General features: G+C 36.0%; 2 protein-coding genes across 4 annotated transcripts in view; one reads left to right on the forward strand and one right to left on the reverse strand.

The window, feature by feature from the left end:
* Positions 1 to 22645, forward strand: part of LOC106058867 (protocadherin Fat 4-like) — a 111504-nt gene that overhangs the window by 82859 nt on the left and 6000 nt on the right. For all 3 annotated transcript variants that reach the window (XM_056018693.1, XM_056018692.1, XM_056018694.1), the window contains exons 38-54: positions 183 to 333; positions 1051 to 1145; positions 1364 to 1471; positions 3441 to 3612; positions 4853 to 4947; positions 5189 to 5329; positions 7356 to 7464; positions 12503 to 12748; positions 14822 to 14958; positions 15485 to 15638; positions 15749 to 15901; positions 16451 to 16578; positions 17988 to 18191; positions 18347 to 18432; positions 18878 to 18940; positions 19588 to 19659; positions 21166 to 21351. In XM_056018693.1, the coding sequence (XP_055874668.1) occupies positions 183 to 333; positions 1051 to 1145; positions 1364 to 1471; positions 3441 to 3612; positions 4853 to 4947; positions 5189 to 5329; positions 7356 to 7464; positions 12503 to 12748; positions 14822 to 14958; positions 15485 to 15638; positions 15749 to 15901; positions 16451 to 16578; positions 17988 to 18191; positions 18347 to 18432; positions 18878 to 18940; positions 19588 to 19659; positions 21166 to 21351 (2300 nt within the window). The remainder of the gene's footprint in view (positions 1 to 182; positions 334 to 1050; positions 1146 to 1363; positions 1472 to 3440; positions 3613 to 4852; positions 4948 to 5188; positions 5330 to 7355; positions 7465 to 12502; positions 12749 to 14821; positions 14959 to 15484; positions 15639 to 15748; positions 15902 to 16450; positions 16579 to 17987; positions 18192 to 18346; positions 18433 to 18877; positions 18941 to 19587; positions 19660 to 21165; positions 21352 to 22645) is intronic.
* On the reverse strand, positions 8051 to 9910 carry LOC129924424 (uncharacterized). The gene has a single exon (XM_056018695.1). The coding sequence runs from the start codon at positions 9893 to 9895 to the stop codon at positions 8222 to 8224; it is 1674 nt and encodes a 557-aa protein (XP_055874670.1). The 5' UTR covers positions 9896 to 9910; the 3' UTR covers positions 8051 to 8221.

Genomic DNA, 22645 nt, shown 5'->3' on the forward strand with positions numbered 1-22645 from the left:
CCGAATAACATTGTCAATACAGTATAAGATAAGATAAGATAAACCACGAATAAAACAAAATGTTACTATAAACACAAACAATTGTTTATGGATATGTTTAGGATGTAATTATCTTCTCTTTTGAAAGAAAGTCTGTAATCTATAAATAACTACTAGAACGTAATGATACTCTTGTTGTGCAGGTTCCAAAAGACCTGACACTCTGGGTGATAGACCATGGCATTGTTCCCAGAAACTCAAGTACCACTCTCCGCATAAGACTGGAAGCATCTCTGACTGTCAGACCTGTGTTTAGTAACAACAGCTACTCTTTTAGTGCCCAAGAAAATTCTGGTAAATAATTGATCAAGAGTTTAAACATTACATGTTCTTTGTTGATCCTGTACGACCTTTTGAGTTGAAAGCATATGAGTTTTTTTAATGTTTTTTTTTATGTGTTTAGGTCAGTGAACAAAGTTTAGGTGTTAATATTTTTTGGGCAGACCTGTGTTTAGTAACAATAGCTACTCTTTTAGTGCCCAAGAAAATTTTGGTAAATAATTGATCAAGAGTTTAAACATTACATGTTCTTTGTTGATCCTGTACGACTGTTTGAGTTGTATAGGTTGAAAGCATATTAGTTTTTTCTGTTTTTTGTATGTGTTTAGATCAGTGAACAAAGTTTAGGTGTTAATATTTTTGGGTATAGGTCGTTGAAAGTAATAGTTCCATTCCAAACTCTGATTAGTTTACCAAATTTTGATTAGTTTACCAAATTTTCATTAGTTTACCAAATTTTGATTAGATTACCAAACTCTGATTAGTTTACCAAATTTTGATTAGTTTACCAAATTTTGATTAGTTTACCAAATTTTGATTAGTTTACCAAATTTATATTAGGTTACCAAATTTTGATTAGTTCATCAAATTTTGATTAGTTTACCAAACTCGAACTACTTTATCAAGCTGGTGATTTTAACCCCTTCGTCTCATGCTAGGATACATAGAAGATCTAACAGAAAAACAACAAAACATATTCACACTCAGTAATATATTTTTTTCTTGATAAAGCTTTCTCTGCCAGAGTGAATGTAACACAAACTGATGGCAAGCCAATCAGACTCTCACTCATCACAGAGAATGTACCATTCGGCATAAGTTCTAATGTAAGTCACTTGCAGATTGATATATCAACAGGTTTCAGTAAAATAATTGAAAATATATTTTGTATATAGTGTATATAGTACACTTTTTAGATTTTTTCATTCAAAATATATATCTGTGTAGAAATATTTGTATCCTTCTGTCTTTTGTGATTTAAGTTTGTCTATGTGTCCTCTCTATCATTCTAACTTTTGTCAAGTTTGTATATGTGTCTACACAGGGAACACTGTACAACACAAGTAACCTAGACAGAGAAAAACAAGACAAATATGAGTTTATAATTTCTGCTACAGTCACCAACAAGGAAGATTTGTTTTCTTGGGCACTGGTGAGTTGAAGGCTTTGCACTCTAATGGTCTGTCTAATTGTTGAAGTTAAGAGCATCTATCTTGTTTAATAAATGTGAACCTACCATTGTATTTTACAACATATTACTGAATTTGAACCAAGTAGACAACATAGAAGATATAGTAGTACAAGAAAATGGAATTCAAAAACTATTAGCCAACACCAAACCAAATAAAGCGTCTGGACCTGATGGTATTCCAGCTAGATTACTCAAAGAACTAAGCAATGTGCTAGCCCCAGTGTTCAAAATACTCTTTCAGGCATCGCTTAACTAGGGCAGAGTACCAAAGGACTGGAAAGAAGCTAATGTCACCCCCCTATTTAAAAAAGGAGAAAAATCTGACCCAGGAAACTACAGACCAGTATCACTTACCAGCATCACATGTAAAATCCTAGAACACATAATATGTAGCAACATCATAAACCACTTAGACAAACATAATGTCCTCACACCACACCAACATGGCTTTAGGAAATATAGATCATGTGAAACACAACTAATAGGACTAATTGATGATTTTTCAAAAGGTTTAGATAATAGTGAACAAATAGATGCTATCTTACTAGATTTTTCTAAGGCTTTTGACAAAGTTCACCACCATAGCTTGCTTAAAAAATTAAAATATTTCGGCATTAATGGTCCACTGCATCAGTGGATTAAAGACTTTCTGATAGGGAGAGAACAAACTGTAATAATAAATGGTTCTAAATCAACACCGATAACAGTAAACTCAGGTGTACCTCAAGGAACAGTCTTGGGTCCACTACTATTTTTAATTTACATAAATGATTTACCAAATTGCATTACTTCAGGAACAAAAGTCAGATTATTTGCAGACGATTGCATAATATATAGAACAATAAATAACACAAGACACAGATATTTTACAAAGAGAATTAGATGAATTACAGAAATGGGAATCAAATTGGAGCATGTCTTTCCACCCAGAAAAATGTCAGTTGTTAAGAGTAACAAAAAAACTAAAACAAATTAATTCCACTTATCTTATTCATGGCAAAACAGTAACACAGACTAAAAACGCAAAATACCTAGGTGTTATAATAAATGTAAAACTGTCATGGAATCCACATATTGATGAAACTATAAAAAATCAAACAAAGCATTAGGATTTATTAGAAGAAATTTCTATAAATCAAATAAGAACATAAAACTAAAATGTTATTTAAACCATGGTTAGGCCAATAATAGAATATGCATCCTCCGTTTGGGACCCCTCAACTCAAGAAAACATTAAGAAACTGGAACAGACACAAAATAGAGCAGTGAGATTCATAACAAACGAATATTGACATTTGACTAGAGTAACACCTTTAGTAAAATCACTAAATCTAGAAAGCCTTCAGGACAGAAGACTCAAAAGTAAAGTAGCAATTATACATAAAACACTGAACCATAATCTTCAAATACAAAAACAAAATTTAATAAAATACTCTGAAAGACACAAAGATAAATGCACATTCCTCGTCCCATATGCTAGGACAAATTTGTACAAATACTCCTTCTTCCCTAGTGCTATTAGAGCATGAAATGGGTTGCCTGAGCTAGCCAGGAAAACCAGTGACTTGGCAGAATTTAAGTCATTGGTTAATATGCATGACTAAATGCATGACGCGTAGGACGTAATCATCTTCTTTTTTAAAGTAACGTCTGTATTATATAAGATAAGATAAATCAATTCCGTTATTCTTTGGTAGCCTATTGAGTACAACTGGATATTTAGTTATTTTCTATAAGTAAAAAATATTAGCCAATTACTTGGACTAATGAGACTATCAATTAAATTTAAATTAGTCTCACTTATTATTGTTTACAGTAACTTTTCCTGCCTTGCTCATTTCTTATATTGTTAAGTAGAACATAAAGATAGTACTGTAAGCTTTCTGATGTCAGGGCCTCAGCAACTGTAGCTGAATTATTTTGTCTGTAGGTGAAAGTTGAAGTGACAGATGTCAATGATAACCCGCCTGTGTTTGATGACAGTGAAAAAACAGTCACTGTGCCAGAGAATACCAACCAGACCTTGACCCAACTACATGCCACTGACCCTGACCTTGGACTTAACAACAAAGTCACATATATTTTATCTGATCCTAATTCATGTAAGTATCTTAGCATATAAAGTAAAGTAAAGTTTCCCTTTCAGACCATATGGTTTATAGGGCAGATGGTATAAAAGTCATCTGTTTCTGTTGTCCACAGTTAATGAGGATGTCATATGGCCAGCACAATGATCAACCGCTTTACTTTTACCCAACAAATGTGAGATACCCATTAGAGCTGGTAGACTCAGAGGTGCCTTAAAAATCCCAAAATAAAAAATCCCGGTCTTCACCAGAATTTGAACTCTGGACCCCCGGTTTGGAAGCCAAGCACTTTACCACTCAGCCACCGCGCCTCCTGAGCATATAAAACAGTGGGCGTTGGTTGTAAAAAAATTTTTTATTTTAAAATGTTTTTCATGTTTCGGATGTTCCTTCAGAGTTAAAGATAATCTTCTTCCTAGCCCAAAGCTCCATTAGGATGACAGGGGGTGGCAGTGGGCAGGATACTACCTCGGGACCATCGAGCTGACATAACAACAGTGCACATACTGCACAACCAGGCAGCCATTGGTTAGGAGACGTGTGTTCAGTTCTAGTTGATTCATTCACTCTAAACTCCAAATTTGCTTTTTTAACCTCTTCTCAATTTTACATAGCAAAAGGTGCTTACGGTGTGAATGTCAAACTATTAGCCTATGATATAGTATTCCAGTAATGTAGTATTCTTATGATTTAGTATTCTTATGATTTAGTATTCCTATAATATATTATTCCTGTGATTTAGTATTCCTTTCATTTACTATTCCTGTTACTAAATATTCCTATGATTTAGCATTCCTATGATATAGTATTCTTATAATTAAGTATTCCTATGAGTTAGTAAAAAAGATAATTGATAGACCACAATCTAGAATTCAATTAAACCTTTTTATGTTTGACTAAATGATATTCCATTTTCTATGACAAATTTGGTTGTACTAGTGCCTTCATCCCTAGTGTCATTAGATCATGCAACAGGTTGCCTGAATCAGCCAGGAAAATCAATGACTTATCAGAAAGTCTCTAATTCCCATGCATGACTTGATTAGAACAAAATTATCTTCTCTCTTGAAAGATGGAAACAAAACGGTCTTGTGAGATTTTATTTCTATCTCGAGCATTTGGTTTCTTTCAGTAATAACTTTAAATATAAGAATTATTCCCGAAAATCATTTTCTTGGATTAAAAGAATTCTACTACTTTTTATATGACGATATGGCTCTATTTGTAATCATGCTCATTTGAATGTCTATTCAAGTTCCAGAGTTTAGAATTGATGCTGGAACTGGATTGTTATCTCTGGTGGTCCCACTGGACAGAGAGACTGTACCGTCCTATACACTGCATATTGTGGTGAGTTGAAGCTTGAGATTCTGTCCTTTGAACGAGTCTTTGCTAAATATTCTGCGTACATTATGTAAACACATTAACTTTTGACATTTATTCATCCTTAATCTTCGGAATGAAAGACATTGCCTTTAATATTAGTAGTAGTCTTTAGTATCTGTTACTTACCATGGATATAGAATTGTTACATTTTACGGATGCTCTTTATTTCACTGTGTTGAGTGTTATCCATCCCATTATTCACCAGGCACAAGATGGAGGCACACCAATGCTTAGTTCCACGGCCACTGTCACTGTTGTAGTTGCTGACCTTAATGACAACGCTCCGATATTCACCCAGTCAGACTATGTGTTCAACATCAACGTATTCAACACCAGCAGCCAAACAGTGAGTCAACAGTTTTTTTCTTTTCTCATGTTGGTTGGAGAAAGGGTTGAAATGTGGCTCTTTGCATGTTGGTTGGGGAAAGGGTTGAAATGTGGCTCTTTGCATGTTGGTTGGAGAAAGGGTTGAAATGTGGCTCTTTGCATGTTGGTTGGAGAAAGGGTTGAAATGTGGCTCTTTGCATGTTGGTTGAAGAAAGGGTTGAAATGTGGCTCTTTGCATGTTGGTTGGGGAAAGGGTTGAAATGTGGCTCTTTGCATGTTGGTTGAAGAAAGGGTTGAAATGTGGCTCTTTGCATGTTGGTTGGAGAAAGGGTTGAAATGTGGCTCTTTGCATGTTGGTTGGAGAAAGGGTTGAAATGTGGCTCTTTGCATGTTGGTTGGAGAAAGGGTTGAAATGTGGCTCTTTGCCCATTTAAAATTAAAAAGAAAAGATGTTTTATTAAAAGTCTTGGATAGCTGCCAGTTCATGTGGTAGACACTCTGGACTGTTGTAATGCTGGTCCTTGGTTCGATTCTTCCACCATCCCCTCCCATCCTGCCAAAGGTTTGGGCAAGGACATCGTCATTTCTTTTTCATGTATAAACTAGATACAACTAGTGTAGAGCCCATATCCTTGATTGTTGGTCATTGTGCTGGCCACATGACTCCTTTGTTAACCATGGGCCAAAGAAACAGATACTCTTTAGATCATGTGCCCCGTAGATCACAAGGTCTGAAAAAGTTGCTGTACTCTACATATCCCTAACCAAGTTTTATATGTACTAAGATATTTACGTTCGTTGTTCCATTATGCTAGGAAAATTTTTTACAAATGCTCCTTCTTCCCAAGTGCTATTAGAGCATGGAATGGGTTGCCTGAGTTAGCATGGGAAACCAATGACTTGGCAGAATTTTAAGTCATTCATTAACATGCATGACTAAATTGACATTGGGACATGCTTAGGATGTAATCATCTTTTTTTTTTTTTTTGAAGTATTGTCTGTATTTTATAAGATAAGATATATATGTAATGGATTAACCAAGTCTATATGTAGACTATGATATTTACATATATATGTAATGGATTAACCAAGTCTATATGTAGACTATGATATTTACATATATATGTAATGGATTAACCAAGTTGATATTTACACACATTTCACTTTTCAATTTAACAACACTGTCTAAGCTGCTTGTTACAAAAGATTTTTTTTTACATTTAAAAGACTTTCATGACTTTGGATAAAAAAAGAAATTCTGTCTTGTAAGACAATCCTTTATTTCTATACTGTAAAACATCTATTTATTTCTATGTTTAAGACCTCTATTTTTTTCTTTCTGTACTGTAAAACATCTATTTATTTCTATGTTTAAGACCTCTATTTTTTTCTTTCTGTACTGTAAAACATCTATTTATTTCTATGTTTAAGACCTCTATTTTTTTCTTTCTGTACTGTAAAACATCTATTTATTTCTATGTTTAAGACCTCTATTTTTTTCTTTCTGTACTGTAAAACATCTATTTATTTCTATGTTTAAGACCTCTATTTTTTTCTTTCTGTACTGTAAAACATCTATTTATTTCTATGTTTAAGACCTCTATTTTTTTCTTTCTGTACTGTAAAACATCTATTTATTTCTATGTTTAAGACCTCTATTTTTTTCTTTCTGTGCTGTAAAACATCTATTTATTTCTATGTTTAAGACCTCTATTTTTTTCTTTCTGTGCTGTAAAACATCCGTATGCTGCCTTAATGCTCTTTTAACATCCTGTGTTGTTTTTTTTCTTGTCTTGTAAACATACATTTATTTTTTGTCTTGTAAATATCAATATATTTATGTTTTGCAAATATCAATTTTTCTGTCTTGCAAAAATCAAGTCATTTAAGTCTTGGAAATATTTATTTGCTAAGTAAGTCTTGGAAATATTAAATTATTTTTGCTTAGAAAACATTCATTTATTTATGTGTCGTCAACTTTTTTTTTTCAATCTGTAAACATTTTTTTTCTTAATTAATCACCAATTTTATTTTTCTTTTGTAGCTGTATGCAGTGAGTGCCACAGATAAGGATGAAGGAATCAATCAGAAAATTGTCTACAAGCTTGATGACACAACAGAAGACTCAGATTATTTCTATGTGGACCCATTAAGTAAGAAAATGCTCCAGTCGTATACATTTTACTTAGAACTCCATTCAGTCATAGAACCATATGGATAGTTACCTCAAAGTCATACGACACGGAAGAGGAATGGCACCTACCTGTAAATAAGCTCAACATTTTCAATGCTTTAAGGTTTCTTGTGTCAGTTGTAGACTTCTATGTGACAATAAACATAGAGTTGAAGCTAGGGGCTAAAACAAATGTGATACATACATATATTAAACATAAATGAACAGCAGCACCAGGGACCAAGTTTTTAAATGAGAGAAAGTAGTGACCAAGGCTCGAACCAGTGACCCCTGGAAACAACAACACCGCCTAGCGATAACGCACTAAGTGAACTTAACCTCTAGACCATCGGAATGTCAGGAAACATTCTTCTGGTCCAGAGTCGTTTCGCCCGTATGCAAATTACCACCCCTGTGGTCAATGGTCACATGCCCTAGCTAGCCCCTACCCCCACCTTGCCATATCCATTCACCAACAACTTCAATAGAGCCGACACAGACAGCCGTTAGACATGTATTAGATAAATAATGGCTCTATCTGTAATATACTAAGTCAATTCATAACCTTAGAAACAAGGCTTTATTTCAATAAAACACGACTGATACACACAATAACACAGTACAGACTGGTCACGATTCACAGACTACGATAACAGAACACGATTACAAATACTAGCACGATTACAAGCACGGGTAACACACAAGTTCATTTAACGATCACTCCATTCACCCCTCCTTCATTTCTTTCTGGGTCTTAGGTTATAGCCATGCGTATGAAGGGAAGGATCCGGAGGTATCTCTGGCGTAGACTTTTCTCCTTGCAAGTCGTAACTGTCCTGTACGGGACTCGAGTCAATATTGGCCTCTGGCATTGGGTGGCTCCCCTGTGAGTCACTGATGACTTCTGGCTGGTTGTACATCATTGGGGTGGGACTCTGTGAATTACTGATAGTTTCAGGCACGTAGCGACTCCCTGGTGAGAGATCCAAAGAGTCACCGACCTCTTGAGGCAGAATACCGTTCTCTGGTTCGAAATAGTCGTTCGTGGAACTTTCCTTCGGCGCCAGCTGCCTAAGCGACACTGTCTCCTCCCGGCCATTTGGAAATCGTATATGGGCGTACTGTGGGTTGCAGCTAATAAGTTCAACCTCTTGTACCAATGGGTCAAATTTTGAAGATCTTACAGGTGATTTTAGTAATACTTTGCCTGGGTTCTGTAGCCAAGTAGGCAAGGATGTTCCCGTTGGCGATCTTCTGTTGAATTTGAAGATCCGTTCGTGTGGAGTTTCATTAGTAGAAGTACACAGTAATGATCGAATGGAGTGAAGTGCCTGGGGCAACACAGATTCCCACTGTGATAGTTCCAACTTCCCTGAGTCCAATGCTAATAAAATAGCCTGCCACAATGTTTTATTCAGCTTTTCTATTTGACCATTTCCTTTTGCGTTATAGGGCGTTGTCCTGCTAGTGGCTATGCCCTTAGAATGTAGATATTCTGTAGTTTCTGTGGACATAAATGATGAGCCACGATCAGAGTGGATGTAACTGGGTGTTCCAAAGAGGAAAAATAACTGGTCGAAGCACTTTATTACTGTCTTAGATGTCATATCAGGACAGGGAAAAGCGAATGGAAACCGCGAATATTCGTCAATCATTGTTAACAAGTACTTGTTGCGAGTAGCTGATGGCAAAGGACCTTTAAAGTCAACACTTATTCTTTCAAACGGCTGTGTGGCCTTGATGAGCGTACCTGCAAATTCCTTATAGAATTGCGGTTTAATTCTATTGCAGGTTCTGCATTGTTGAATGGTCTGCCTGACCTCTTCAACCGAGAAGGGTAAGTTCTTTGACCTGACATAATGTAGAAGTCTAGTGACACCTGGATGACACAGGTAGTCATGGTACGTCTTCAGGCTACTTTGTTTCGTCATGGTTGCACAGTGCCCTCTAGACAAGGTGTCTGCTGCTGTGTTGGCGTTCCCAGGTCTATACTGTATATCAAACTTGAAGCTTGCCAGTTCCAATTTCCACCTTTGTATCTTATCGTTTTTAATTTTCTTGTCATGAGTGTCTTTAAATATGTATGAAATAGACCGCTGGTCCGTAATAAGGGTAAAATAATTGCCACACAAATAATGCTTCCATTTGCGTATAGCTTCAATTATTGCAGTTGCTTCTTTCTCTATGGCAGATTGATGCCTTTCACTAGGTGAAAGAGTTCTAGAGAAGAATGCAATAGGTCTTCCGTCCTGATTTAAAGTGGCAGCTACTGCGATGTCAGAAGCGTCAGTTTCCACAATTAGAGGATGGTCATACTTTATGGTGAAAATTGCTGCTTTCTGCAATTCTTCTTTCAAGTCTTCAAACGCTGTTTTTACTTCTGTAGGTACAGGAAAAATTTGATTTTTCATTATAGGATACAATTAGTCGGAGAAATTTTGTATCCAGTGAGCATAATATGCCAAAAGTCCTACAATCCTTTTCTGAGACTTCAGATCTTTTGGAGGTGGCAAATCTCGCAGAGCTTGAAATCTATCAGGGTCCGGCTTTAAATGTCCTTTGGATATTTCATATCCAAGCAGCTTTACCTTCTTAGTAGCAAATACACTTTTACTTTCGTTGAAAGTTATTCCGTATTCCTGAGCTACCTTCTGAAAATGCAACAGATTTTTGTTATGGGAGTCTACATCTGTACCACATATTGTTACATTGTCGACATAGGCAAACGTGTCAGACAACTTTTCTTTTTCTATAATAGTGTCTATGGTTTTCTGGAAGCAAGCTACACCGTTAGTGACCCCAAAGGGTATTCTGCAAAACTGGTAGAGTTTACCACAAGCTTCGAAGGCTGTGTATTTCTTTTCGCTCTGTTGGATATGTATTTGGTGATAAGCACTCTCCAGATCCAATGTGCTAAAGATTTCATACCTGGAAATTTTCTCCACCATTTCATCCACTCTAGGCATGGGGTAAGCGTCTAGGTAAGTAAATCTATTTATAGTTTGGCTATAATCAACGACCATTCGCTTTTTGTGCCGCTCATTGGTCGTGACAAGGACTTGAGCTCTCCAAGGTGATTTGGAAGGTTCAATGATACCGTTTCGTATCAATTTCTCAACTTCAGCTTTAATAAATTGTGTGTCTTGGAAGGAGTAACGACGAGATTTAGTAGCAATAGGTCTGCAATCAGGGGATAAATTTGCAAACAATTGTGGTGCCTCTACCTTAACAGCATTGAGCGAGCAGACATGAAATGCAGGTCGACCACCTTTGAATGGAATTATGAGTTCTTTGTGTAATGCGAGGAAATCTAACCCAAGCACTACATCAGTGCAAAGTTCATCTAGTAACGAAAGTTTGAATTGATTGTAAACTTCCCCTTTGTATTTTAGCGATGCAAACATGTGGCCTCTTGTGACGCTTGACAGTTGAGATGATGCCATAGAAATTTTGTGCTTTGAACGTGTCACTGACCAATCGTATTCTCTTGGTATGTTTGAAGAAATGTAGCTTTCCCCGCTACCTGTATCAATTAGGGCTTTTAGGTTCACGCCATTTACAGAGATGTGTACTGTTGATTTAGTTAAACCAGATACAGACGAAGTAGCAATTAGTGATGTTAGATGTGTAGAGTCCTTAATGCAGCTACAATCTTTACAAGATTGTCTTTTAATCTCGTGGCTAGGAGATGTTTTGACTTTTGTTTTGGTTATAGGAGTGTTGCGAGACCTGCAAACCTTCGAAAAATGTCCATTTTTCCCGCACGAATGACACATGCAGTCTTTGGCAGGGCATTTCGCTCTGAGATGCTGACTACCTCCGCAAAAGAAACATTTAGTACTCACTGTTGCGATTGTTTCTGAGTCCACCATTTCTTCGGTTGAGATTGCCGATGACGAAAGAGTTGACTCTACCAATTGAGAAGGAGTACTAAACGAACAGGATTCTTTTTGAGCCATGTCGAGTGTCTTGGCAATATCTAAAGCCATTTTCAAGTCAAGGGATCTTTTCTCAAGTAGCCTCTGTCTAATTACACTCGAACGCATGCCGCTAACAAAGGCATCGCGAATGGCGTCCTCTTCATTTTTGTCAGCACTGACAGCTCGGAACTGACAATCTCTGGCCATCACTCTCAGCTTGTGTACAAATTGATCAAGACTTTGATCGACTTCTTGTTTGCAAGTTGCAAGCAAATGTCTGGCCAATGTTTCATTAGGGGCCTTCACAAATAAATTCTCAAGAATAGATTTTGCTTCTGAGTATTTAGAACAGGTAGAAATATACTGATATAAGGATGGAGACACAAAGTTGCATAGCAGGTCAAACTGTTCGCTTTCACTAGCCCCTACCTTCGTTGCGAATCTGTCAAAACAAGAAATCCAATGTTTCCATGTAACTGAAGCATTAGTTGAACTAGGATCAGCATCCAGTCTATTGGGACGCAAAAACTTGTCCATTTAAGAATGGTTTTATTGAAATAAATTGTAATATACTAAGTCAATTCATAACCTTAGAAACAAGGCTTTATTTCAATAAAACACGACTGATACACACAATAACACAGTACAGACTGGTCACGATTCACAGACTACGATAATGCGAACACGATTACAAATACTAGCACGATTACAAGCACGGGTAACACACAAGTTCATTTAACGATCACTCCACTATCTAATTGTGTATCTCTCAAGCCTTGGTCGGTGCAGTCCCTTATTTTCGTCGCATTTAATTCACTACTTTCTCTCATTTAAAAACTTGGTCCCTGGTGCTGCTGTTTATTTGTTTAATATATGTATGTATCACATTTCTATTTGACTATAAAAGAAAATTTTGAAAATTAATTTCTTATTTTTTTTAGGTTTTTAGAAGAAAAAAAAACAAATTGTTGTCGTTCATACAGCTCACAATTAAATTAAAAAGTAGTGCTTTACTTATTTCTAAGTAATTTTTTGAATTCTTTGTAGTTTTATTATCGTAGACCTTGAACAAAGTTTTTCTCTTGCAACCATTTTCAGCTGGCCTACTTTCCAGTGTCCAAAAGTTGATTCGAGCCCATTACTACTTCAAAGTGAAAGCCTCAGATCTTGGATCACCCTCGATGTTCACGTTGGCTAATGTGACTGTGAATGTACAAAGTAACGAGATCATCCCGACCTTGTCAGTTGTACCAGAGAGTGTCATGCTGTACGTTGGCATGTCACAGGGCTATGTTCTGAATGTTACACTCAATGCAACAAATACAGGAGTGTTACAAATAGCAGGTAATATTCTTAATGTGACTTTATTAAATAACAAATATAATTAATTTTTTTTTATAGTTTTATATATTTTGACCACTTTTGTCATCCAGCGGACTGAGGATTTTACACTGTAGTTTTGTGCCTTCTCATGTGGCTGGTGAGACTTATGTGATCCCGGAATGTTTGGCTGCGTATTGGGCAGGTTATTCCAGCTGGAGTTTGTGTCAGTTGACGCTTTTCTTCTGCCAGGGCTTTTCTCTTGTTCTCTGCAATTTTTATCCCAGTCTTCACAGCAGGGCGCCATGATGCTCAATCACGGGCTTTTCTTCTCCCAGGTGGCATGGTCAATGTTGAAGCTTTTTCTTTTGTTAGGTGCTTCTGCGGTGTCTAATGCAAAAAACCAAATGGAGGTAGCACTCAAGGAAATCCAATTACAGCGCAGAAAGGTTGAACAACCAATATAAGTTAGTCTACGCTTATACTGAATGCCCATCAAGAAATTAAATAGCAATGAAGGGAATCATTGAATGTCAGCTAATTCTATCCTGGAAGTAGTCTGTTTACATCGGCTGATATTTCATTCTGTCTAAAACCTAGTCTTGTTTATACTAGTCACGTCATTGTCTCTAAGTCAAAACTTCTTCCTTTTCCAAAACAAATAACTAATTCCTAATTGTGCCATAACACTTTGTTCACATTGTGATCACTTCCCTTTCTTTAATTGACCATAAAGGACTCTGTTAGGGACGCAGGAGTTTTACATTTTCATTAATTATTATAGCTTTTATATAGCGCTACTTTCATGCTTATAGCATGCTCAGAGCGCTTTGGTCCAATCTCATTCGTGGACCAGTGGGGGGGGGGGGGAGGGGGTATCTAGGAGTTGGTTTTCCGTGCTGCCTTTAGGCGCTCAGTAAACGCAACTCTGCCCGAGTCGGGTGTCGAACCTCGAGCCCCCTTCTAGGTAGCCAAGTTCAAGCACACTTGGCCTCTCAACCACGCTTCCCACATTCTGCAAACATTTTCATTTCGAAGTCTTATGGAAGATATATTTAGAAAATGTTTACATTATAAACTACATAAGCATAGATTAGATTCAGGAAACAAATAAATGGAATTACTGAATTGAAGAGGAGACTAATAGCTCATTTAAATTGAATATTTTTAGTGCTGAGTGTACTAAACAGTCAGGTAGTATTATTTCTTTACTGTTGTGTGCTCATTTAGATTATCTGTGTAACTAAAAGCTAGGTTTTTTCTTTATTAAGCAAGTATTTGACATTTTATTCAAACTGAATTGTCGTTCAACAATGTAATCATTGCCTTACTGGTGAGTCTGGGCTACCTAATGTTACATCCTGATTCTGGGTATTTTGTTAGTTCAGTATGCTTTGGTTAGTTCCAGCTCTGTTCACTCAGTGTCATCCTGCAGTAAATTTTGGCTAGGACGTAATCATCTTCATTTCCGAGGGAGCTTCTAAAACTTGTGAATACAGACAAAACACTTAAGTTCAAAGGTCATTTCAGCCCCCGAATTCTGGCCCAGAACTGCAATGCCAGACCCTCTACTCCCCTTATGATGAGATTGATTCTGATCGTGAAACACTCCTAAGACATTGAATAAGATTTTTAATTAATTCCAGTCAAAATGGGAATACTCATTTTTAGATCCAGATTTCAATAATTTAATGAAATGCTCTAATTTAGCAAAGAAAATGAATAGTGAAAACTTAATTTTGTTTATATTTAATAATAAGGCCATATTGGAAACTACAATGCTTTTAATTGTTCTGTTTTCACAGAGAATAAATAAATGACTGTAGACAGTTAAACATAACTATTAATTAATAGAGACCTTGATATAAGTAGTTATTGAAAAGTATCATTTCATTACATCAATTCCTTTTAAATACTTTTCACAAAAACATCCACAACAAATAATGACATAATATAAATTTCCATGAGTTTTAAAGATTGATGATGTAACAACTGTGTGGCCTACTAAGTTTATTTACTGATATTTGGGTATTTATTTTAAAAGTTCTTTTAACATTGGAGGCTGTATTATATTATTCTATGTATTTTTGAATGTAGGAGGCAATGAGGATCAAATATTTACACTCCAGAACAACAAGATTTCTTTGTCACACATTCTCTCGCAGCCTAAAGACTATCTACTGGTTTTGGAAGCTTCCAACAGACCAATATCACAGCATACTAGTACAGCGAAGGTAAGTGCTCCATCACACTGATTACACCACGCACTAGTACAGCGAAGGTAAGTGCTCCATCACACTGATTACACCACACACTAGTACAGCGAAGGTAAGTGCTCCATCACACTGATTACACCACACACTAGTACAGCAAAGGTATGTGTTCCATCACACTGATTACACCACACACTAGTACAGCAAAGGTAAGTGCTCCATCACACTGATTACGCAGCATATATTCGGGCAGGGCAAATTGGAAATTTCCAAAAACTAAATAAAATCAATCTAGAAAATGGAGTCGTCATATAATAGGGTCACTGGTTTGAGCCCATGTTACTGCAGTCCATTATTTCATTATATATAATATATATATATATATATATGACCTTTACATCATCTGCCCTATAGATCACAAGCTCTGAAAGGGCAACTTTTACTTTTTTTTTTAAACTACCAAATGAAGTTGAGGACTTTTTCTAAATATACATTATTTTGATTTGAATGATAACAAACTGAACTGTTTGTATTTTCCTGTTGCCAGCTACAAGTCTCAGTCAGAAGTGTCGAGTTTGATCAAATCAATTACTTTGCAAATGAGACAGAAAATGACAAAAGTCTACCGAGGCTCATCTGCCAGTTAGGAAGTCCAGCCAAGCAAATAGCAGCTGTCAAATATACTCTCTACAATTACAATGGTTAGTCGCAGTTTATCATGTCTAGTCTAAGGCCAGATATTGTTATTTCTATTTAATGTGCCACCTAACACTAACCCTAACAACAAACTCTATTTACAATCATTAAACAGATCAGTTCAAACTAGATGCTGGCAATGGCCAACTTTTGGTTGTGCAATCTTTAGACAGAGAATCTCTCTCGGTGTATGTACTGAATGTCTCAGTCGGTATTGTTGCCGATGGTCAGTCGCAAGGTAGAAGAAAAAGAGAGGCACAAAATTCAGGTGATTTGTGAGTCTTTCTTATTTAATTCAATTAAAGATGTGTCACTCTTAATAAGAGAAGGAGGAAAATAGTGTGTTGAAAATAGGGTGTTGAAAATAATGTGTTGAAAATAATGTGTTGAAAATAGGGTGTTGAAAATAATGTGTTGAAAATAATGTGTTGAAAATAGGGTGTTGAAAATAATGTGTTGAAAATAGGGTGTTGAAAATAGGGTGTTGAAAATAATGTGTTGAAAATAATGTGTTGAAAATAGGGTGTTGAAAATAATGTGTTGAAAATAGGGTGTTGAAAATAGGGTGTTGAAAATAATGTGTTGAAAATAATGTGTTGAAAATAGGGTGTTGAAAATAATGTGTTGAAAATAGGGTGTTGAAAATAATGTGTTGAAAATAATGTGTTGAAAATAGGGTGTTGAAAATAATGTGTTGAAAATAATGTGTTGAAAATAGGGTGTTGAAAATAATGTGTTGAAAATAGGGTGTTGAAAATAATGTGTTGAAAATAGGGTGTTGAAAATAATGTGTTTCTTTCTGTCCTTCTGTTGTTAGCTGTTGGTTATGCCAAAGTGATTGTCCAAGTTGGGGATGAGAATGACAACATTCCCACATTTGGTTCTAGTCTGTACTTTAATCTACCAGCCTCTATATCTGATGGTGCTTTGATTTCACAGATTCAAGTAAGTCAAGTTTATTGTATAGCATTAGACCATTAGTACCTCGTGGTCCCAAATTATACTACCTAGGCTATTAATTATAGCCTCTAGATCTAGAACTTACTGAGACATACAAGTAATAATAATAAGATTTCAGTTGCAACTGATAATGAGTTTTTAATTTTAAAAAAAAATCATAAAAAATACTGAAGTAAAGGCCAACAAAAGAAAATAAAATAATGAAAAAAAATCAAATAGTAGGACAGGTTCAGTTCAAAATAATCAAAGAGCTGCCATCACAGAGGCACACTAGTGTCTCATCTCAATAACAAAACGATGGCTTACAATAATATAGTAGTAAAGATACAGGTCATAACAATCAAATGACCATCATCCCTGATACACACTCCTCTTGAGTAACACAGTCAGAGCACAACAACAAAAGAATTATTTAAACATTACATAGCTTCAGTTCAAAATAATGTACACTGGTCAGCTCAAAGATTTGAGAGAAAGTGGCAATAGAATACTGTCAACAGACATAAATAGTGTATTAAAGGGGACTAACTCTTCTTGACAAAAAAAAAAGGAACGACCCATATTATCTCTTTTGTCACACCTGACAACACAAGAATTTATTTTTTAAAATTAACCAATTAGTTAACTCTTTCTCTCCTAATCGACGATACCATCGTTGATTTTGACCTCATTAAATAAAAAACTTGTTTATGCATTTCCCTTTAATTCTAAACCAAATACAACAGTTTCTGATAACAAACAACAAAGTTATTGAAGCCCAATCATAACAGGGGTAGTGAAATAGTAATGAGCAAAATGAAGAATGCCTTCAAAACTTGGAAAAATAATTACGGAGAGAAAGAGTTAATTGACTATTGGTAAAAAATTACTTTGTTTGGTATCCCAAACAAGGGAAAGAAATAGTATTTGACTGAAGTGGTTGTATAAGTTGAATTAGTCCCCTTTATAGATATTCATCTGAGGCTTATTACAAGTATAATTACAAACTAATTGATACACTTAATATAAGCTTTGGTTTTTTTTTAAGTTTTTTTTTGTATTTTGCTTGTTACTTTTGAAACTTCTCATGTTTGAAGAGGCCACTCCCTGATAGAGTTACAGTTTTGGCATTTGTAATCACAAGATGTGCAGCCTTTTCATTTTTTTTTCCTATCTGGTGTGTACACCATCTGCAACCCAGGACTCCTCCTTTATGTTTGCTATCAATGTGTGGGAGGACCTGTCCTACTCCTCTTTTCCAACTGTTGGTGACACTTTTGAAGAGCTTCATGTTTACATAAATCAGTAGGCGTTAGAAGTGACTTACAGCTCTCCTGCCCGCTATTAGATCACCATAAGGACATGTACATAGTATAATCACATATATCTCTATCCTAACTCCTCAAACTGTTCAGGCGTTTGATCCAGATGAGGGGATCAATGGACTGCTGCAATACAAAGTCACCAAAGGAAGCAGTGCAGCATTTAGCCTTGACCTTCAAAGTGGACAATTCAAGGTAAACAACTCTACAGTGCTAAGTACGCAGCAGAAGTGGGAGCTGCAAGTGAGCGCGACTGATCAGAATGGTGCAGGACATACAGCTTTCACTGATGTGACTGTAAGTCAACTAGTTTTAAACATCCTTGTCTTCACTGATGTCTTGTGCTAGATATGAATAATAGTTATTGGACTGTGTCATGTTTTAGGAAAGTCTACTTTCAATTCACTGCAGACTGTTTGATAATAAATGATGTTGGTGTTTTCTGTTTTCAGATCTATGTACAGAATAGCAGCTTGTACACTCTGCCTGCATCCATACCACTGTCTTTGTTTCAGTCCAACCAAAAGGAGATTATAAGGTTAGATTTTGACAAAGTAACTCTTTTGTTACAAGAAAAGTATTATTGGTTTAAAAATTTAAAAGATTTTTTTCCAAGTATATCTGGTGAATAAAAAGCTTTGGTTTAGTCACAGTGTCAAATAATCTACTGTGGCATTTTACGTCTTGGGAGAATATCTTTTCCCTTTGCAATTTCTTGTGTGACTAAAGAGGTCAATCCTTGATACACAGCTGCGGTCACAGGTTGGGCATATGTAATCACCAGGCACCGTTGCATTTTCACCTTTCTTTCTCCTACTGCTGTGTATGGCATCTGCAATCCGGGACCCTTCCTTAATAATAATCGACTACATATAACACTAACTATGTCAAGTAATCTATAAACTGCTAGTACATATGTATAGACAAAGTTCCCAATGACAGACACTGTACTAACTATATTGTTCGATTTGATCCTATATCAGAAGTCTGGGTGTTCTACTTGGCTATACTGTTGTGTTCAATCAAGCTGCAAAGATCAAAGACAGGTACAAAGTTGTTTGTCATTTGTTTTCTTGAATTGTTTCTTAATGTACACTTTTTGTTTATGTGTGTACACTGTTATGTAGGTCTTATTTGTGTACACTGTTATTCAGGTCTTATTAAGATTTGACTTGTACAAAGTATTATGTCCTTGTTCAAACCGTCAGCATGGTGGCTTAGTGGTTAATCACTTTGTTTCCAAACCAAGAAGTCCAGGTTCAAATCTCAGTGAAGACTGGGATTTTTAGGATGCCCCTGATTCCAACCAACTCTAATGGGTATCTGACTTTAGTTGGGGGAAGTAAAGGCGTTTGGTCGTTGTACTGGCCACATGACACCCACATTAACAATCAGCCATAGAAACAGATGATCTTTACATCATCAGCCCTATGGATCGCAAGGCCCTTAAAGCAGGACTTAATGTCACTTGAAAAACCTAAGCTAATTTGTAATAATTTTTTAAGCTAATTAGATTTTAGACTTGCTTTTACTAATTTCAAAGCATTGAATATTTGTTTTATAGTATCTTTGTGTAATTAAATATATCATTTTCCTGAACTAAATATCCTTCTTTGAGCAATCATCACATAAATGGTTGACAAATGAATGAATGTTATCTTCCTGAATAACTTATGATCACTTAATTCCTCAGCACCACTGCCATCTCTTTTAGTGCCTTAGACCCAGTCTCTAACTCAACAGTGTCTACTGATGATATTGGCAAGTAAGTTCAGTTGTGTGTCTGTGGGCAAGTAAGTTCAGTGTATGTCTGTAGGCAAGTAAGTTCAGTGTATGTCTGTAGGCAAGTAAGTTCAGTGTGTGTCTGTAGGCAAGTAAGTTCAGTGTATGTCTGTAGGCAAGTAAGTTCAGTGTGTGTCTGTAGGCAAGTAAGTTCAGTGTGTATCTGTAGGCAAGTAAGTTCATTGTATGTCTGTAGGCAAGTAAGTTCATTGTATGTATGTATGTCTTTGGACAAGTAAGTTCAGTGTATGTCTGTAGGCAAGTAAGTTCAGTGTGTGTCTGTGGGCAAGTAAGTTCATTGTATGTATGTATGTCTCTGGAAAAGTAAGTTCATTGTATGTATGTGTGTCTATGGGCAAGTAAGCTCAGTGTATGTCTGTAGGCAAGTAAGTTCATTGTATGTATGTATGTCTCTGGGCAAGTAAGTTCATTGTATGTATGTGTGTCTATGGGCAAGTAAGCTCAGTGTATGTCTGTGGGCAAGTAAGTTCATTGCATTGCTATGGGCAAGTTAGGTCAGTGTACGTCTGAGGGCAAGTAAGTTCAGTGTATTTCTATGGGCAAGTTAGGTCAGTGTAAGTCTGTGGGCAAGTAATTTCAGTGTATGTCTGGATCCTGTTATTATCTCTTCTTTATTCTATGCATATACCTCCCTAGAATATCGGTTTGATTAAAAGTGTGATTATACAGTGTGATGTCCTTGTGTAACCTGATGATCTTTTCAAAGGCATATATTGCAAAATGATTTTTTGATTATGTATATATTGAAGGGAAATCAAAATGTTTAAAACATTTTCTTTGACAAGTAAATTTATTGATGTTTTTTTTTTACTTTAGTATAGCTACCATAATAAGGCTTGTCGAGTCCAAGGATTAGTGAGGAGTGCAGTATTTCCCATGGCTGCGCAGCCACAGCTGTGACCTACATATTTTGCCACATTCTGGGCAAGCATAGCCATTGTCCGCAGGTGGTCGATATAGATTTTCTTTTCGCCGTCTGCGTTTGTCCTCAGCAGCGGAGTTTCTTTTGGTCTCAAATATGTATCCCGTGGCCTTCGTGTGTGACCTCCAGCTGTCTCGTTCTGAGACTGCATGCAACCAGGTGCTCTCTTCTATGTCAGCCAAGGAAAGTTGACGCCTAAGCAGGTCTTTGAAGCATTTTCGTGGGGCGCCTCTGCTCTGTTGCGTCGACCACCTTTTAGCCCATAGCCACCGTACTCTGCAGAAAAACCACTAGTTACAGAAACACCAAACAGCATAGAAAGTTATATCAGAATGTTTTCTTGTTTTTTTTTTCAATAATTACATTCTTAGTTAATATCCTTATCATAGACTGAGTCCATATATCTTTGACTCAGTTAATATTCTTATATATTTTCAGTCGATATTGCTTATTTGTCTTTATTCAGTGATCTAGCCATTTAGTCAACTTTATACTTTAAACAAAGTATTTATTTATACAATCAATCTGCTTCTTATTTGTTAACAGAAAAGTCCAAGCAAGTTTGTCAGACATTTCAGATTTGTTCAACTCGTACTTAAAGTCTGCCAAATCTGCCAGCAACAAAGACGAGGGAGCCTACACGACCACATCTATTGTCTTGATTGTCATTGGCTGCGTTATGTTTGTGGTTTCCTTGTTTGCTATCTTGGTGGCCTACTTGTTGTGGAAAAAGTAAGTAATCATTTTTTAGGTCAGTGATCTACATTAAAAGTCAGTGAATTTTTATATAATGATTGTTTAAAACAAAAAAATTAGTTCAACCTAAGAAAAAGAATCAGATGTATGATTATGTGTTTAAATTTGGTCACATAAAGATTTGACATACTTTAGAATTATTGTTTAAATTTGTTCACATAAAGATATGCCATATTTATGATTTAGTGTTTAAATTTAGTCACATAAAGATATAACATAATCTTTTTTACAAGCTTTAATTTTAACTACTATCTGGCAGAAACTGGAATGAAAAATGTTGAGAATTTTAGTTTAAGAGAGTTAATAACTTACTCATTTTGGACCTAAAAATACTTTTTAAAAATTGCTTTTGCATATCACATCTCTTATGTTGTAGCACACTCCATACTCTCTGGTCATATCTCTTTGGTGGACTTGTGGTTGGAAGGGGAAATCTGGGGATAGGTCTCTGTGCTCAGCAAATGCTATTCAGCTGAACTCAGGATTTGATAGGTAGCCTCTCAGCCATAGACCCCTCAAAATCAGCTTGACTCAGGATTTGATAGGTAGCCACTCAGCCAGAGACCCCACAAACAAACTCAAAGATACACAGCTCTTGCTTCATATATAGAAATAAACTCTTGCATTCTGTGTAGCATTCAAGCAAATGGCTGCTGGAATCTTACTTCTTAATACAATTTCTTCTTGCCATCAAAAACGGATTTGCTGCATATATTTAAGATGCAATTATCTTCTCCTTTTATGAAAACATCCACAATTTATGAGATAAGAGCCAGATTTAAGGAAGGGCAGGTTGGGCTAATGCCAGTGGTAACCACAAGAACGGGGCCCCCACAATAGAGGAAAAAAATCCATATTTTAATGGGTCAGCTACTTTACATTTTTTAACATTTTTTTCCACATGTTCACTGATAATACTTTAAGAACTGTCCATTTGTAGTGTGCTCTTATTATATATATATAAAAGAAGCAGCCTCGGATTCACATCAGTGCATAAACCCCAAAATTATACAATTTATTTACTAAAATATGCATATTAAATATCTTAAAAAAAAAAAAAAGGACAAGTATATAAAATGTATTAATTCTCTATTTATTTCTTCTAAAATATGGCATGCTTTTACAAATTATTATTATTAAAAAGTGGATTTTTATTAAAGGTTTTTGAAAAAAATGTTTGTGGCTTCGACAAAAATCCTGCCCTGAGGCCTCCATCAACTTAAATCTCGCCCTGACCAATGTATTCAGAATCAAATCTTTGCTTAAAGAA

The sequence above is a fragment of the Biomphalaria glabrata genome, chromosome 2 (assembly GCF_947242115.1).
Source record: "Biomphalaria glabrata chromosome 2, xgBioGlab47.1, whole genome shotgun sequence".
Lineage (NCBI taxonomy): Eukaryota > Metazoa > Mollusca > Gastropoda > Planorbidae > Biomphalaria > Biomphalaria glabrata.

Coding starts and splice junctions, on each gene's coding strand:
- LOC129924424 (XM_056018695.1), bottom strand. CDS start 9,895: ATGAAAAATCAAATTTTTCCTGTACCTACAGAAGTAAAAACAGCGTTT.